We start from the raw sequence: 16,078 nt of genomic DNA, 5'->3' as shown, positions 1-16,078 counted from the left end.
AGGGTGTTTATTTGTGTGTGTTAGAATAGATAAGATGTATTTGATTCTCCAGTAAGCCATTTAGCTTCAGATTACCCTCTGCAATTTACTCATATAAAGTAATGTGCTGTGTAACACATTCATTTTTAGATTAAAAAAAAAAAGCATGAATTGATTATCTAGAGCAGGGATCTCAAACTCGAGGCCCTCCTTACAACATTTTGTGGCCCTGCCCTAGAGGAATCTTGTTTTGTTTTGTTTTAGTTGTTTGGGTCACACCCCCCTCCCCCCCCCCAGTGTTCAAGGCTTACTACTGACTTTGCACTCAAGGATCACCCCGACTTTGCCTCCTGCGGCCCGTAGGGAAATTGAGTTTGAGGCCCCTGATCTAGAGGATTGATCAGGAAACATTGTTGAAGTCATATATAAACCCCTGAGCATCAATTGGGTGTTGCCCGGAAAACCAAAAAAAAAAAAGATCATTTGTACGAAATTAGGTTAATACTATGTGCTGCTAAGATGTAATGAAATCATGCTTTGCAGGCCACGGAGGTGGGTTCCGTACCAGCTCCACACACATGCACACACATAAATGAAAAAAGGGAAGGGAGGAGGGAAATTTATTTCTGTGGTAATAGGAAATCACACGCTCAGCACCATTCTTTTTTTTTTTTTTTAATTATTTTATCTTTTATTTTCTTGGTGTGGTGGTGGTGGCGGTGGATTCAGCGCCATTCTTATGTAATGTTTTTGTTTGTTTTGGGGCTACACTCAGCATTGTTAAAGGCTCTTCTGCATTCAGGAAATACCTTAGGGGTGTTAGGGGACTATATGGCATGCCTGACATATCAGGACCCGGCTCAGCCACATGCAAGGTAAGTGGCCCTACTTGCTGTGCTATCTCTTCAGCCCCTAAATACTGTTTTTTGTAAACACAACAAAACTGTTCTAAAAATAAGATATTCTGGGGCCGGAGCTATATAGCACAGCAGGTAGGGTTTGCCTTGTATGTGGCCCAATCCAGATTCCGTCCCTGGCATCCCATGTGGTCCCCCAAACCCGCCAGGAGTGATTTCTGAGTGCAGAACCAGAATTAACCTCTGAGCACCATCAGGTGTGATTCCCAAACCAGAAATAAATACATCAATAAATAAAAATAAGGTTTTCAGGGCCGGAGAGATAGCACCAGTGGTAAGGCGTTTGTATCCAGCCAACATAGAACAGACCCAGGTTCAATTCCCAGCATTCCATTATGGTCCCCGGAGCCTGCCAGGAGCAATTTCTTTCTTTCTTTTTTTTTTTTTTTGGTTTTTGGGCCACACCCGTTTGATGCTCAGGGGTTACTCCTGTCTACCTTACCTCTGCGCCACCTTCCCGGCCCCAACCAGGAGCAATTTCTGAGCGCAGAGCCAGGAGTAACCCCTGAGCGTTGCCGAGTGTGACCTAAAAACAAAAACAAAACAAAACAAAAACAAAACAAAAAGACTCTCTTGGGCTAGAGAGAGAGCTCCCTGGACTGAGAGCAAGCTTTTCATGTGAGTCCAGGGTTTGATCCCTGGCAGCACTGGGGGCAAGCCCTTAGCACAGAACCAAGAGTAGTCCCTGAGCATTGCTCAGTGAATCAAAGCAAAAAGAAAACAAAGTATATTGCATTTCTTGAAATTCTAGTGTCCTGGTCTGAGGGAGACCATTTTCTATTTGCTTGAGAATCCTTTTTCAAAATGTTGCCTGTTTTTTTGGCCACATCCTGTGATGCTCAGGGGTTACTCTTGGCTTTGCCCTAAGGAATCACTCATGGCAGTGCTGGGGGATGATACGGGATACCAGGGCTTGAACTTAGGCCAGCTGTGTGATAGGCAAATGCCCCATCTATTGTGCTATCTTATTCTTGCCCCTGCTTGTGACTCCATTGAGAGAGACTTTCTGTTGTTTTGTTTTTGTTTTTAGGCCACACTCAGCAGGGCTCAGGGGCTCCTCTCAGGATTTTTTCTTGGGTTCAGGGCCTGGTAAGGGATGCCCAGGATTGAACCCAGGTTGCTATGTGCAAATCAAGTGCCCTGCTCACTGCACAATATCTCTGGCCCCACTTTTTTCTTTTCTTTTCTCTTCTTGGCCAGTATCAACTGTGCATTTATTCTTCTGTCTCTTGATTTTGAAAGAAATACAAATCTAAGCATCCTCCCCATATATATGCAAACATAAATGTGTGTATCTAGATGGGTATACATATGTTAATACACATCTGTATACATGATAGAGACACACACCTCCATTTACGTAGAGAGAGAAGCAGAAGAAAAGAAAAATAGACTATTTGGAGGGCTGGGGAGATAGCTCAGAAGCTATGCTTTATATACTGGACCCCTAGATTGGATCCCCAACACTGCCAGGAACGAACCTTGAGCTTTGCTCAGTGTGATCCAAATAGGAAGTGAAGCCAAAATTATTTAGGTGGAGATTGATTCACATTGACGTGAGTTATTAACATATTACCATGAGTTTATATTCATGGGTGTTAATGAGCTGCAGCAAGGCTACAAGTCAGCTGACTCTTTGGATTCATTGAGTAGTCTCCATTTCTGCAAATGGATTTTAAGAAGGTATCTTTTCTTTTGTGAGTTAAATCTGATAGAGGTGTGTGTATGTGTATGAGTGTGTGTGTGTGTGTGTGTCTGTCTGTCTGTCTGTCTGTCTGTCTGTCTGTCTCCTGGCTCTGCAGTTAGGAATTATACCTGTTTGGGGCATATGTGATGCCTGGTAATGAACCTGGGTCAGCCACATGCAAGGCAAGTGCTTAACTTTATCTGCTGACTTATCTCTTCAGAGTGAATCTCTGAGAGACTGCCTAATCATGTGTGTGTGTGTGTGTGTGTGAGAGAGAGAGAGAGAGAGAGAGAGAGAGAGAGAGAGAGAGAGAACGCGCATCTGCCTTGCACGCGCTAACCTAGGACGGACCATGGTTCGATCCCTCTGCATTCCATAATGCCCCAAGCCAGGAGTGATTTCTGAGCACAGAGCCAGGAGTAACCCCTGGCCCAGATACAACTCACAGTAAAATGTGAATGATTGAGGCCAAAGCAATAGCACATAGACTGCTTGCCCTGCATGCACCTTACCTGGATTCAGTTGCTGGTGTCACATTTGGTACCCTAAGCAACGCCAGAGTGATCCCTGAGTACAGAGCCAGAAATAAGCTCTGAGCACCACTGGGTGTGGCCACCCAAATGGGAAACAACAACAACAAAACCCATACATGAGAGAACGGTCTGTACTAACACTGTATCATAGTCTGTTGCAAAAAATAGAGGAGAAACTAACTAAACAATATGAGCATTTTTATTGAGTGAGGATACTATTCTATAAGAGCCAGTAAAGGAAATTTAGAATTACTGGTTAATTCTATTGGATGGTCTTCGTCTTTAAAGGGAGAGAGTATCCTCAGTTTTCTTCTTTTTATAGTGTCTCACTCAGCTGAGTGAGACATTTGAGGTCTGTCCAGTTTTTATTCAGTCAGTCTGATTAAAAAGTCCTGCTTAGATGTAAAGTAAAAAATACTCAGCCACACGATTTCTTTTTACTTTAGCGTATGTTCAGGAAATGTGTGTCCTGTGGTAAGGTGATGCTGCTGCTCATAGTTAGGAGACTTTCTCATTATTCACCCAGAGATGTTATGGAAGCAGAGAGGCCAGACACCGACAGCTTATTTTGCTTGGCTCTTCACTGCTCCTTGTCAGACAAACAAGGCTGTGAGGTTACCTCCAGGAGGTAGCCATAGTGTTTTTTCTTGACTAATTTCACGAACTTCTCTTTGTTTTTAGTTATAAGATTTGGAGAGAGAGGAACCGAAGCAGTGTCAGGGTCCATTCTTGGCAGTGCGTAGGGGACCATGTGTAGTGCTAGGGATTGAACTGCATGCCAGTCCAAGCACTTGGCTGTTTTCAGGGCAGGCTTCTTATGCCTGTCATTATTGCTCTACCATTTTGAAATGCTGATCCAATAGTAGGGTTTAGAGATTTTATATATATTTTGTTTGTTTGGGCACTATAGTTGACATTTATCAGGGCTTACTCCTGGCTCTATGCTCAAGAATCTCTTCTGGCAGGGTGTGGGGGATCATATGGGGTGCCAGGGTTTGAACCTGGGTCATTTCATGCAATGCAAATGCCTTACCCACTGTACTATCTCTCTGGCCTGAGAAAATGTAATTTCTTAAAGTAAAATTAAGCAAATTGCTTTCTAGATTTATATAGTAAGAAACGGTATCTTACTCTGTAGCTTCTTATTGACAGCAAAGAACAAATAACGTAAATTTATTCTGTGAGTCTTAATGGTCTTTCATGCAACTCAGAGTTAAAATACTGCTACTGTGGTAAATATAGTAAATAATTGCTATAATTACGTGACTCCAAAAATAGATTCTTTTTAAAAATATGTAACTTTTTCTTTGTTATTACAGAGATGTAAAAGCTGGAAATATTCTTCTTGGAGAAGATGGCTCCGTGCAGATTGCAGGTAATAATTAGTATTTCTTTGTATTTCAAATGAATTGTCAATAAAATCATCCTGTTTTTATGTTTTATTAATTTTTGTTCTTGTTCCCTGGACTATCTTTAACCGCTTTGTTGCCACATCCCCGCCGAACCTTAAGATATTCTCTACACTTTAGACTTTATTTTTTATCTTAGATATTTTTCTAACCATTGATCATTCCCTTCCAGTGATCTTTTTTTCCTTGTCCTCATTAGGATTTTCTGCTAAGGATTCTCATAGCATGTAGTATTTCAAGGAGAAATGGTCAAGAAATCTCACTATGTTTAAGAATAAATACATTATAGAGAGGTGATACAAAATTATTTCTACTCTTGAGAAATGGGTGATACTAACTGGCAGGCCTCTGGGAGGTGAAGTACATTTTGGGCATATGCAGTGTTGAAGAGTGGAATCGGGTGCCTGCCAAAGATGGTTTTCTTGATGGAATCCCCTTCCTCCAGCCTGTGGTTCTGGAATGGCTGCACTTAGGTTGTTGACATATTGCTGCGGGTCCACTGACAGATTGGTGTCTTGTAGGAAGAAAAGAATCATCCCCCAATTCAGTGACTTCATCATCTTTTAGAAATTAATTTTGGTACATAAAATCATTGTAAGGAAATATGTTGCTGGTACCATATAAAGATCTAACATAAAGGATGGGGCCAGAGTGGGTGGCGCAGGCACTGACCTAGGATGGACCTCGGTTTGATCCCCTGGCATCCCATATGGTCCCTTAAGCCAGGATCTGTTTCTGAGCTCATAGCCAGGAGTAACCCCTGAGCATCACTGGGTGTGGCCCAAAAAACAAAAATAAAATAAAATAAAAAGATCTAACATAAAGGAAAAGATGTTTGACTGCTATAAAAGTAGCAGCTTGGGGCAGGTAGAGTGCTTGCCTTGCACACGGCCGGCTGTGATTCCACCCCCAGCATTCCTAAGTGCAGAGCCAGGAGTAAACTGAGCACCACTGGACAGAGCCCAAAAGCAAACAAGCAAACAAAACACATAACAGTAGTAACATATTTATACAAGGAAGAACAAATGGCTTTTCACCATTAATCAGTAAAATGGCAAGCTATAGCTAAGGAAAATGCTTGCAGCTTGAGTAACTGGCAAAGTGTTCAAATTTGGATCTAAGAAGCTCATTAAGGAAAACTCAGATTAAAAATGACCGAAGAGGCTTCAGTCATGGAGCCTTGCCTTGCCCTGCCCTGTGTTTGATTGCTGATAGTATTTCTGACTTAAAAAAAAAATGAGAGAGAAGATTGGCACAGAATCTTCTCAAGTGGAGATATTTACATATAAGTATAATGAAAGGTATTAAAACTCATTAGTAGTCAATTCAAAGTACAATAGTGATTCTACCCTAGACTGACTGTCTATAGCAGTCTGAATATCTAACTATAACAAGTATTAGAGTAGGCGTGGAACAAGGAATCTCTGAGACTCATGTAAGTGGGCATAACCACTTATTCATCTATATATCTTTGGGGCCCAAACTGACCAGCTTCATAAGTTTATACCTAATTCTATGCTTAGGAGCCAGTTCTAACAGTATTCAGATCATTTGATGCTGGGTATTGGACCTAGGGCAAAGTATGTACTCCAGCCCTTTTTTTTTTTTTTTTTTTTTTTTTTTTTTTTGGGCCACACCCGTTAGATGCTCAGGGGTTACTCCTGGCTACGCGCTCAGAAATTGCCCCTGGCTTGGGGGGACCATATGGGACGCCGGGGGATCGAACCGTGGTCCTTTCCTTGGCTAGCGCTTGCAAGGCAGACACCTTACCTGTAGCGCCACCTCGCCGGCCCCTACTCCAGCCCTTTGAGCTGTATCCCAAGCACATTTTACTAATGGTACAGATACGTATTTCCCAAATTTTCTAGACATACAGCTAGAGAAATTCATGCATATGTGTCTTATAGTGGTCATGACCTTAAATAATTGGCATAATCTTTTATTAGTAATATTCTTCAATTAAAATAGATAAATCATAGTCAATTTTCTACATTGGAAAAATTATAAACATGAATAGAATTCTAGCTACATAGAAGTTATTAATTGTAAGGAAAGTCAGGGTAAAAGAAACAAATAGAATGTATAAGGTGATAAAAACTATCGTATACATAATGAATTCATTCAGATGAGTTCAAAACAAAACACAATTAAACCATATTATTTAAGGAATCAAAAGCAGGTGATAAAGATTTGATGAAGAAAGGATTCTTGAAAGACATCAGATAGGAATCAGTCTTCATATCTAGACAGAAATTGGACTGGCAGAATATGTATGATAATAACCTCTTTTTGAGCTCTGCAGTCCATGTGGAAGACTTACCAACACCAGGGAAACACTTGGATGGTAATTTTTGTTTTGTTTTGTTTTGTTTTATTTTGTTTTTGAGTCACACCCAGCAGCGCTCAGGGGTTACTCTTGGCTCTACACTCAGAAATCGCTCCCAGCAGGCTCGGGGGACCATATGGGATGCTGGGATTTGAACCACCATCTTTCTGTATGCAAGGCAAACTCCTTACCTCCATGCTATCTCTCCAGCCCCCTAGGATGGTAAATTCTGATTAATTTTTTTGTCAGTTTCAGCTTTTATTTAGTACCTGCTATCCACCCTCTTCCTCTCAGTCATGTGGCAGGTTTGCTGTCCATGTTTTTGGAACAACTGACAACAACTGAAGGAGTCATGGTATTTAAGACTTTGTCCTCCAAATATCAGTAATCTATGCTCTTCTGTGATCATTGATTGTTGCTTTTGATGGCTGAGGTGCAGATGAAGTGACAGCCATGGTTGTTTTGCCTCCTTTCCCTCTTCAAAATCACTTCTGGGAGCCTAATAAAAGGCCTACACTTTTTCTTTTCTATTCATTTTTCTCTTCTTTCCTTTTTTGGAACTAGATGTTAAAGACTAGCACACTAAAAAATAACTTCATATACAGGGAAAACCTGGAAAATGACCACACATGCCCGCCCAAAAAGGAGCAGAAAATCCCTGAGAAGACCTTAAGTTTACACTCAGGTAATGCCTGGCACAGAGACCACTATGTCAATAAAACAAATTACAAATCCAAACAAAACTCAGCAGATTTGAGAAAGTAATAAAATCTACTTTCTGGAATTATGGCATCATTTCTATGTTCTGTTAAAAAATACAGTGGAACAAGAAAGTATAGCTCATTGCAATGGAATATGTGCCACCAAAAAAGACCTTAAAAAGACTTGATGGCCAGTTTCTTAAACAAGGACTTTAAAAGAACTTAAAGATGCTTAAAGAACTAAAGGAAGAAATGGAGAAGGTAAAGAAAACTGTATGAACAAAATGAATCAACAGTAAAGGAGAAAAAAACTCAAAAAGGAATTCTGGAGCTTGGAAGTATCATAATTTGTGCTATGAAATGAAAATTTACTCAGAAGGATTAAAATGTGGGTTTGATCTAGCAGAAGACTGCATCAGAGAGCTTAAAGATGTAATGATAGGGATTATCAAGACTGAGCAACCTAAAGGAAAAAGGTGAAACTGAACAACAGTTTAAGAAACAAATCGATGCAACTCTTGTCAAGCAGAATAATATATACACTTTGTGAGTCTCAAAAAGGAAAAGCTGCAAGATAGAATATGTGAAAACTTAATTTTGTCTTTAGTGAAAAAATTTTGTTGGTTTGGTGAAAGACATTATAAACACTCAAAGATCATTGATGAACTCAAAAAGAGACCCATGTTTTAGTGACTTTTTTTGGGGGGGTGTCACACCCGGCAGCACTCAGGGGTTACTCAGAAATTGCTCCTGGCAGGCTCGGGGGATCATATGGGATGCCGGGACCCGAATCACCGTCTTTCTGCATGGAAGGCAAACGCCTCACCTCCATGCTATATCTCCGGCCCCATTTTAGTAACTTATTTTTCAAACGAGGTCTCATGTACTTACTACTGAACTAACCTGATAGTACAGAAGCATACAAAGAGAAAAGTAATTTCGTAATAAAATATGCCCAAATTTCCAGATATTTGTGATGTTTTCAGTATAATATGGCAAGATGGTAGTGATCTTGTTATGGCATAAAGAAATATGTATGCTGTCTCATGACTTTTTATAAATGCAGCATGGTTCTTCTCCGGTGTCTTGCCTTAGAGTTGTATTTAGTTTAATTTCCAGTTTTCACACAAATCCCCTGGGGATCAGACAATTCTACTTTTGTTTCTTGGCCAGGAATCACTCAATATAAAATTTTTGTGAAAAGACATGGCGAGATTAAGAGTTAAATGTGCATAACATGATGGATGACAGAGAACAAGAGTGCAATATAATTAAAAAAAATTGAAATGCAAAGAGAAAAACTTGAAAGCAGGAGAGAAACAACTCATCACACACAAATCCTCAATATTATTTTCAGTGTATTTCTCATCAGAAGCTTTGGAGACCTGGAGGCATTGGGCTAATGCATTCAAAGTACTCAAAGGAAAAAATTGTTTTAAGCAAGAATCCTATATTCAGCATAACTGTACTTCAGAAATGAGGGAGCTAATCAAAGAATTGACAGCTAAAGGCTGAGGGAGTTTGTCGCCACTAGATCTGCTCTGCAAGAACTACCAAGGAATTCCTGCAAGTGAAATGAAAGGATACTAGTCACTAACTGAAGCAGTTTGAAGAAATAAAGAGCTCAATTAAGGTAAATGTATAGGCAAGTATAAAAGCTCGTAGTCTTGCGACAATGGCTTCTGACTACTCTCCTATTATCTGCCTGTCTAAAGGGACTGACATTAAAAACAGTTATAACTTTGATCTGTAACTCCATAATTTTTTCCTACATACTTTAAGAGGCATAATGTATTTCAAAGACACATGATGTCTCAAGATATACTTCCCCCACCCCCAACCCCATTATCCAACAGAGTAGGAAGAGAGTTAAAGTAGTGATTCGATGCTATTGAAAGTAAGCTGGTATAAATTTGAAGTAGTGTCAGAGCCAGAGAAAGGTTCAGTGGATTGGGGTGCATGCTCTGCATGCTAGAGCTCTGGGCTTGATTCCAAGCACCCTTTGGTTACCTAAGTACCACTTGGAGCAACTCTTGAACCCTGAATCAGGACGAGCTCCTGAACACTGCCATTTTGTACCTAAATATCAAGCAAAATAAATGAGTTTATAATTTTAGAATGGTGTCATCCTTACGATAACCACAAAAAAATAGCTGTATGATATATGAACCAAGGTAAAAAAAATAACAAAACATAAAATATAATATACGAGCAACAAATAAGCTACCAGGTATAAGGGGGGGGGGGTCAAAATGAGGAGCCAAAATATACGGTAGATATGGTACTTGCCTTACGTGTGGTCCACTTTCAGTCCCCAGCATCCTTTATTCATGATCACCATGGATGTTTCCCCCCAAAAGCCAAAAAGTGAAGGAAGATCCTCCTATTCATAATGACTTTGAATAGATTATTTATGTCAAAGAAGACTCGCACAGTGGATAGAAACACGTGATCCAGTGCCAGAGAGAGTATAAGGCTTAATTTACTTGCCTTTGCACATGGCTAAGCTGGGTTCAGTCTTGGCACTACGTATGGTCTCTCCCTAAGAACCCAGGAGTTCAGAAGGTATAAGCCCTGAGCACTCCCAGGTGCTCAAAACAAGAAACAAAAATTAAAGAGCCCCCTCGGATCTGAGTCAGGCAGTGGGAGAGCAACTGGATTCCTTGTATGAAGCTACATGTTTAATCTGTGGCAACCTCCACACACACCCTGGCAGCACGTGTTCAACCTCTGGCACATTATAGGAAAGTGTAGACTATTGACTTAGTACAATCAAGGATATGAGCACTAGGGCTAGAGCGGTGGCGCAAGCAGTAGGGTGTCTGCCTTGCACGTGCTAACATAGGACAAACCGCGTGGTTTGATCCCCTGGCATCCATTTGGTCCCCCAAGCCAGGAGTGATGTTTTTTTTCTTTCAGTTTTTGGTTTTGGGCCACACCCAGCAGCACTCAGGGGTTACTCCTGGCTTTACACTTGGAAATCGCTCCTGGCAGACTCAGGGAACCATATGGGATGCTGGGATTCGAACCACAAACCTTCTGCATGCAAGACAAACGCCTTACCTCTGTGCTATCTCTCTGGCCCAACCAGGAGCCATTTCTGAGCATATAGCCAGGAGTAGCCCCTGAGCGTCATCAGGTGTGTCCCCCCAAACAAACAAACAAGGATATGAGCACTGTAAAGAGTATGAGTAATCCCTGGACTACGTCACAAATATGCGATCCCTGACACTGCAGTAATGACAGCAATAAAGGGAAGGGGATGGGAGAAAAGAAAGAAAAGACTCTTTAAAAAAAAAAGAAAAACCCTAACTACGTCTTAAAGAACTAGAAAAAAAAGAAACTAAACCTAAACATAGAAGAAAGGAAATAAAGATTAGAGATAAAATGACTTGGAGATGAAAGAATTTGAAAACAGTGGAGAAAATCATCAAAACCCAAAGTTGTTTCTTTAAAAAATTTGACAGACTTAAGTAGATTGACTAAAGAGAAAGGAGTGAAGATTGAAATTAGGAATGAAAGATGGCCACGATAGTGCTGATTCTACAGAACTTAGAAGGATTAAAAAAGAATACTGGGGGTGGTGGTGGTGGAGAGATAGCATGAAGATAAGGCATTTGCCTTGCATGCAGAAGGACGGTGGTTCGAATCCCAGCATCCCATATGGTCCCCCAAGCCTGCCAGGAGCGATTTCTGAGCAGAGAGCCAGGAGGAACCCCTGAGCACTGCCGGGTGTGACCCAAAAAAACAAAAGAAAAAGAAAAAAAGAATACTACGAACAAAGGACGAGCAATATCACAGTGGGTAGGGCATTTGCCTTGCACACAACCAACTCGAGTTCAGTCCCTAGCTCCCTGTATGGTCCCCTGTGCACCTCCAGGAATGATTTTGACTGCCGAGCCAGGAGTCATCCCTCAGCACTGCTGGGTGTGGCTTCAAAACAAACAGAAACAGAAAGAACAGTAGGAGTAGTACTGTAAGCAATTGGATGTATAAGCACAATGTACAAATTCTCTGGGCCACAAAGTCTACTAATGCTAATTCACAAGGAAATAGGATATGTGATTTGATCTGTGAATCGAATGAGGAAATTGAATCAATAATCAAAATCACTTGACAGGGACCAGAGAGATAGCACAGCTGTAGGGTGTTTACCTAGCACTCGGCCAATCCAGGACAGACTGTGGTTTGATTCCCGGTTTCCCACTTGGAGCCTGTCAGGAGTGATTTCTGAGCACTGAGCCAGAAGTAACCCCTGAACACTGCTGGGTGTGACCCAAAAACAAAGAAGAAAAGAGAAAAACCACTTGACAGAGTAAAAGTCCTGGATCTGAGGACTTCATGGGTAAATACTACCAAACATTTAAAGACTAATACCCTTCTTGGATTTTTCAGAAAATTGAAGGAGGGAATGCTTAGAATTTTTTGTAAGATCAGCATGACCAGGATAACAAAAGAAGCCAAAACTATTTACGGAAGCTACAGAACAGTATCCCATATGAACTTCTGATAAAAAAATTCTTAACAATATAGTAGTAAATAAAAGCCAAAAGATAAGAAGTGTTTTATACACCGTGATCAAGTGCGACTTTTTTTTGTATGCAGGGCCATATGAAATCGAATCACATTAGCAGAATGAAGGGAGAACACATATGATCTCAGTAAGAAGCATTTGAGAAAATTCACCCCTTTTCCTGACAAAAACATACAGAAATCTGAAACAGAAGGCAGCATCTTTCAAGGAAACTCCTTGAGCAACTTCCTCAAACAAATAAAAGGCTTATTTAAAAGCCCATGGTGAATGCCATCATCTTTTATCAAAGAGCAACTTTTTCTCTATGTTCAGGAGAAAGGCAAGGAGGTTTTATTTGGGATACTTACAGTCTACATAGTACTGGAAAACTTAAATAGGAAGGACTACAGTTATTTTTGTTTGTAGGTGACATGATATTTTATGTATAAAATACTCAAAACATTGCATACAATCACAAACTGATTCATAATAAGAAATTAGGGCCCGGAGAGATAGCACAGCGGTGTTTGCCTTGCAATCAGCCGATCCAGGACCAAAGGTTGGTTCGAATCCCGACATCCCATATGATCCCCCATGCCTGCCAGGAGCTATTTCTGAGCAGATAGCAGATAGCCAGGAGTAACCCCTGAGCACCGCCGGGTGTGGCCCAAAACCCCCCCCCCCAAATAAAATAAATAAAAAATAAAGAAATTAACAAAGTAGATTCCAAAGATGCCATAAAAAGTCATTTTCAGTGGCCAGGCAATAGTACAGTAGGTCTGGTACGCACCTTGCTTACAGCCCACCTGAGTCCGACGCCTCGCACTCTGTATGGCTCTCCCAGCACCTCCAGGGGTAATTTCTGAGTGAAGAGCCAGGAGTAACCCTGGGCACCATTGATTGTGATCCAAAAGGAAACAAATAAACAAACAAAAGATCATTTTCAATTCTTAATACAGCAAGCTACCTAGAAGGAAACTACAAAAACCATTACTTTTACAAATATCGCTTCCCAAGAAAAATAAATAATTAAGAGTCAACTTAATCATCAAGGTCAACTGTTTTGTACAGTGAAAAGTAGAAAACATTGCTGATAAGAAATGTTGATAGAAAGGGCTGGAAAGATGGTACGCCAGGGAGGGCACTTGCCTTGCACACAAATAGTCCGGATTCTATCTCCAACACTACATAGGATCCTCAAGCATTGCTAAAAGTAATTCTTGAGTGCAGAGCCAGGAGTAAATCTAGAGTATCTCTGGTTGTGTCCCCAAAACAACAGAAAAGAAAGAAAACATTCCATGTTCATGAATTGGAAACATATTTTTTTTTTTTTTTTGGTTTTTGGGTCACACCCGGCAGTGCTCAGGGGTTATTCCTGGCTCCAGGCTCAGAAATTGCTCCTGGCAGGCACGGGGGACCATATGGGACGCCGGGATTCGAACCGATGACCTCCTGCATGAAAGGCAAACGCCTTACCTCCATGCTATCTCTCCGGCCCCGGAAACATATTTTTAAATGTCAATACTGCCCAATGTGATCTATATACATTTGATTGAATCCCTATCAAAATCCCACTGGCTTCCCTCCCCACTCTTCAAAATAGAAAAAATAAATCTTTTTTTTTTTAATTTTATTTTTTTTGTTTTTTGGGTCACACCCAGAAATGCTCAGGGATTACTCCTGGCTCTATGCTCAGAAATCGCTCCTGACAGGCTCGAGGGACCATATGGGATGCTGGGATTCGAACCACCTACCTTCTGCATGCAGGGCAAACACCTTACCTTCATGCTATCTCTGGCGTCCCGCCCCCCTTTTTTTTTAAATATGGAACGCTTCACGAATTTTCGTGTCATCCTTGCGCAGGGGCCATGCTAATCTTCTCTGTATCGTTCCAATTTTAGTATATGTGCTGCCGAAGCGAGCACGTCTCCCCCCCCCTTTTTTTAAGGAGGAATATTTGGGCCACATCTGGTGATGCTCAGCATTTACTCCTAGTTTTGTGCTCAGGGATCACTACTGGCACAGGACCCATATGTGATGCTGGATGTCGAACCTAGGTCTGTGGCCCATACAGTGTTTTGTTTTGTTTTGTTTTGTTTTGTTTTGTTTTGTTTTGTGGTGTTTGGGTCACACCCGGCAGTGCTCAAGGGAAACTTCTGGCTCTATGCTCAGAAATTGCTCCTGGCAGGCACTGGGGATCATATGGGAAGCCAGATTCAAACTGACGACCTGCATGAAAGGCAAACGCCTTACCTTCATGCTATCTCTCTGGCCCCCATACAGTGTTTACATTTTATTTTTATTGTCTTGGGGGGGTCACAGATCGTGTTGCCTAAAGTTGTTCCTAGCAGTGCCCAAGCCCTAGGACCTAGATGCACCAGGACCATTGCAGGTGGCAGTGCTGCCTTTGCACATAGAGCGCATGTGTTGTGCCCCTTGAGCCAGAACCTACAGCAGTCTTGTTAGCAAATAGTTTCGGGAAAATGAGATATTCCCTGGGGGAAAACATGAAGGTGGGTGGAATATCATCTAATACAAGTGCAAAACTAAAATAGGGTCCTGGAGAGGTAGCTCAACATTCTTCCAGCTTGGAGCACACATGTTGCATGTAGAGCCCTAGGGTTAATCCCTAGTACAGCATGGTCTCTCTGAGCACTATGAGGAGAAAACCCTGAGCAGAGCCTGACATAGGCCATAAGCAAAGCTCTGGGTATGGGAAGGAAAGAAAGGAGGAAAGGAGAGTGGGTCGGTGAGATGAAAAAAGGTCATTCTTGTTTGTTTGTTTGATTGGTAGGTTGGTTGGTTTTTGGTTTTAGGACCATACTCAGTGGCGCTCGGGTTATTCCTGGTTCTGCCCTCAGAAATTGCTCCTGGCAGGGTTGTGGGACCATGTGGGATGGCGGGGTTTGAACCTAGGTCTGTCCTGGTTCATCCGAATGCAAGGCAAACACCCTACCACTATGCTATTGCTCTGGCCCCAGAAGGATCATTCTTAGAAGGAAATAATAAAAGATTCTTTGTATTTGATTTGGCAGTGATTTCTTGTATGAAGCCAAAGGTACAGGGGAAAGAAAATAGAGAAAATGGATTTTATAGCAATAAAAACATTGTGCATCAAAATACTCTGTCATTGGGGCCGGGCGGTGGCGCTAGAGGTAAGGTGCCTGCCTTGCCTGCGCTAGCCTTGGACGGACCGCGGTTCGATCCCCCAGCGTCCCATATGGTCCCCCAAGCCAGGAGCAACTTCTGAGCGCATAGCCAGGAGTAATCCCTGAGCATCACCGGGTGTGGCCCAAAAAGCAAAAAAACAAACAAACAAACAAAAAATACTCTGTCATTGATTCAAAAGGCAGCCCACAGGGTGGATGTAAAACTGTAGATATTCACTGATGGGAACAAATACCCAGACTCCATAAAGAACTCTGGAAACTCAGAAACAATCCATTAAAAGTTGATTTTAGATAAATATTCTCCAGTGAAGAAATGCAAAGTACCAGAAAGGACATGAAAAGATGTTCAACCTCAAAATCATCAGGGAAATTTACATTGAAATTACAAAGAGGCGTTACCTCATACTCTTGGGATATTGATATTAAAATGACACATTATTAACTGTCTTGCTGGTAGGAAAGTACAATGGAATAGCTGCTGTGGAGAGCGGTATAATAGTTCCCCAAACAATTAAAAACAAGTGTGCCACATGATCCAGTAGTTCTGAAAAATGGGAGTCAGGGCATAGAAGAGCAATTGGTACACACACACTGCCACAGCTGCTGGCAGAGTTGGGGGATCATGTGGGATGGCGGGGTTTGAACGTGGGTCTGTCCCGGTTCATCCTCGTACAAGGCAAACACCCTACCGCGCTGGCCCCAGAACGATCATTCTTAGAAGGAAATAATAAGAGATTCTTAGCATTTGATTTGGCAGTGCTTTGGTTCCAGTGGTCTCAGTGGCCAAAACGTGGATGTGATCCAAATGTTCATTACTAGATGTACAAATGTATAAAGCAAAAC

At 41.5% G+C, this 16,078-nt stretch overlaps 1 protein-coding gene and 1 non-coding gene across 2 annotated transcripts in view; one reads left to right on the top strand and one right to left on the bottom strand.

The window, feature by feature from the left end:
• Window positions 1-16,078, top strand: part of OXSR1 (oxidative stress responsive kinase 1) — an 84,296-nt gene that overhangs the window by 35,041 nt on the left and 33,177 nt on the right. Inside the window, exon 5 of the mRNA XM_049766407.1 lies at window positions 4,436-4,491. Within this exon, the coding sequence (XP_049622364.1) occupies window positions 4,436-4,491 (56 nt within the window). The remainder of the gene's footprint in view (window positions 1-4,435; window positions 4,492-16,078) is intronic.
• On the bottom strand, window positions 13,884-13,990 carry LOC125998292 (U6 spliceosomal RNA). The gene has a single exon (XR_007491884.1). It is a non-coding gene; the product is annotated as a U6 spliceosomal RNA (small nuclear RNA).

Source organism: Suncus etruscus, chromosome 20, assembly GCF_024139225.1.
Source record: "Suncus etruscus isolate mSunEtr1 chromosome 20, mSunEtr1.pri.cur, whole genome shotgun sequence".
NCBI classification, from domain to species: Eukaryota; Metazoa; Chordata; class Mammalia; order Eulipotyphla; family Soricidae; genus Suncus; species Suncus etruscus.
The sequence above is the reverse complement of the archived record's forward strand: the minus strand, read 5'-3'. Positions and strand labels throughout refer to the sequence as shown.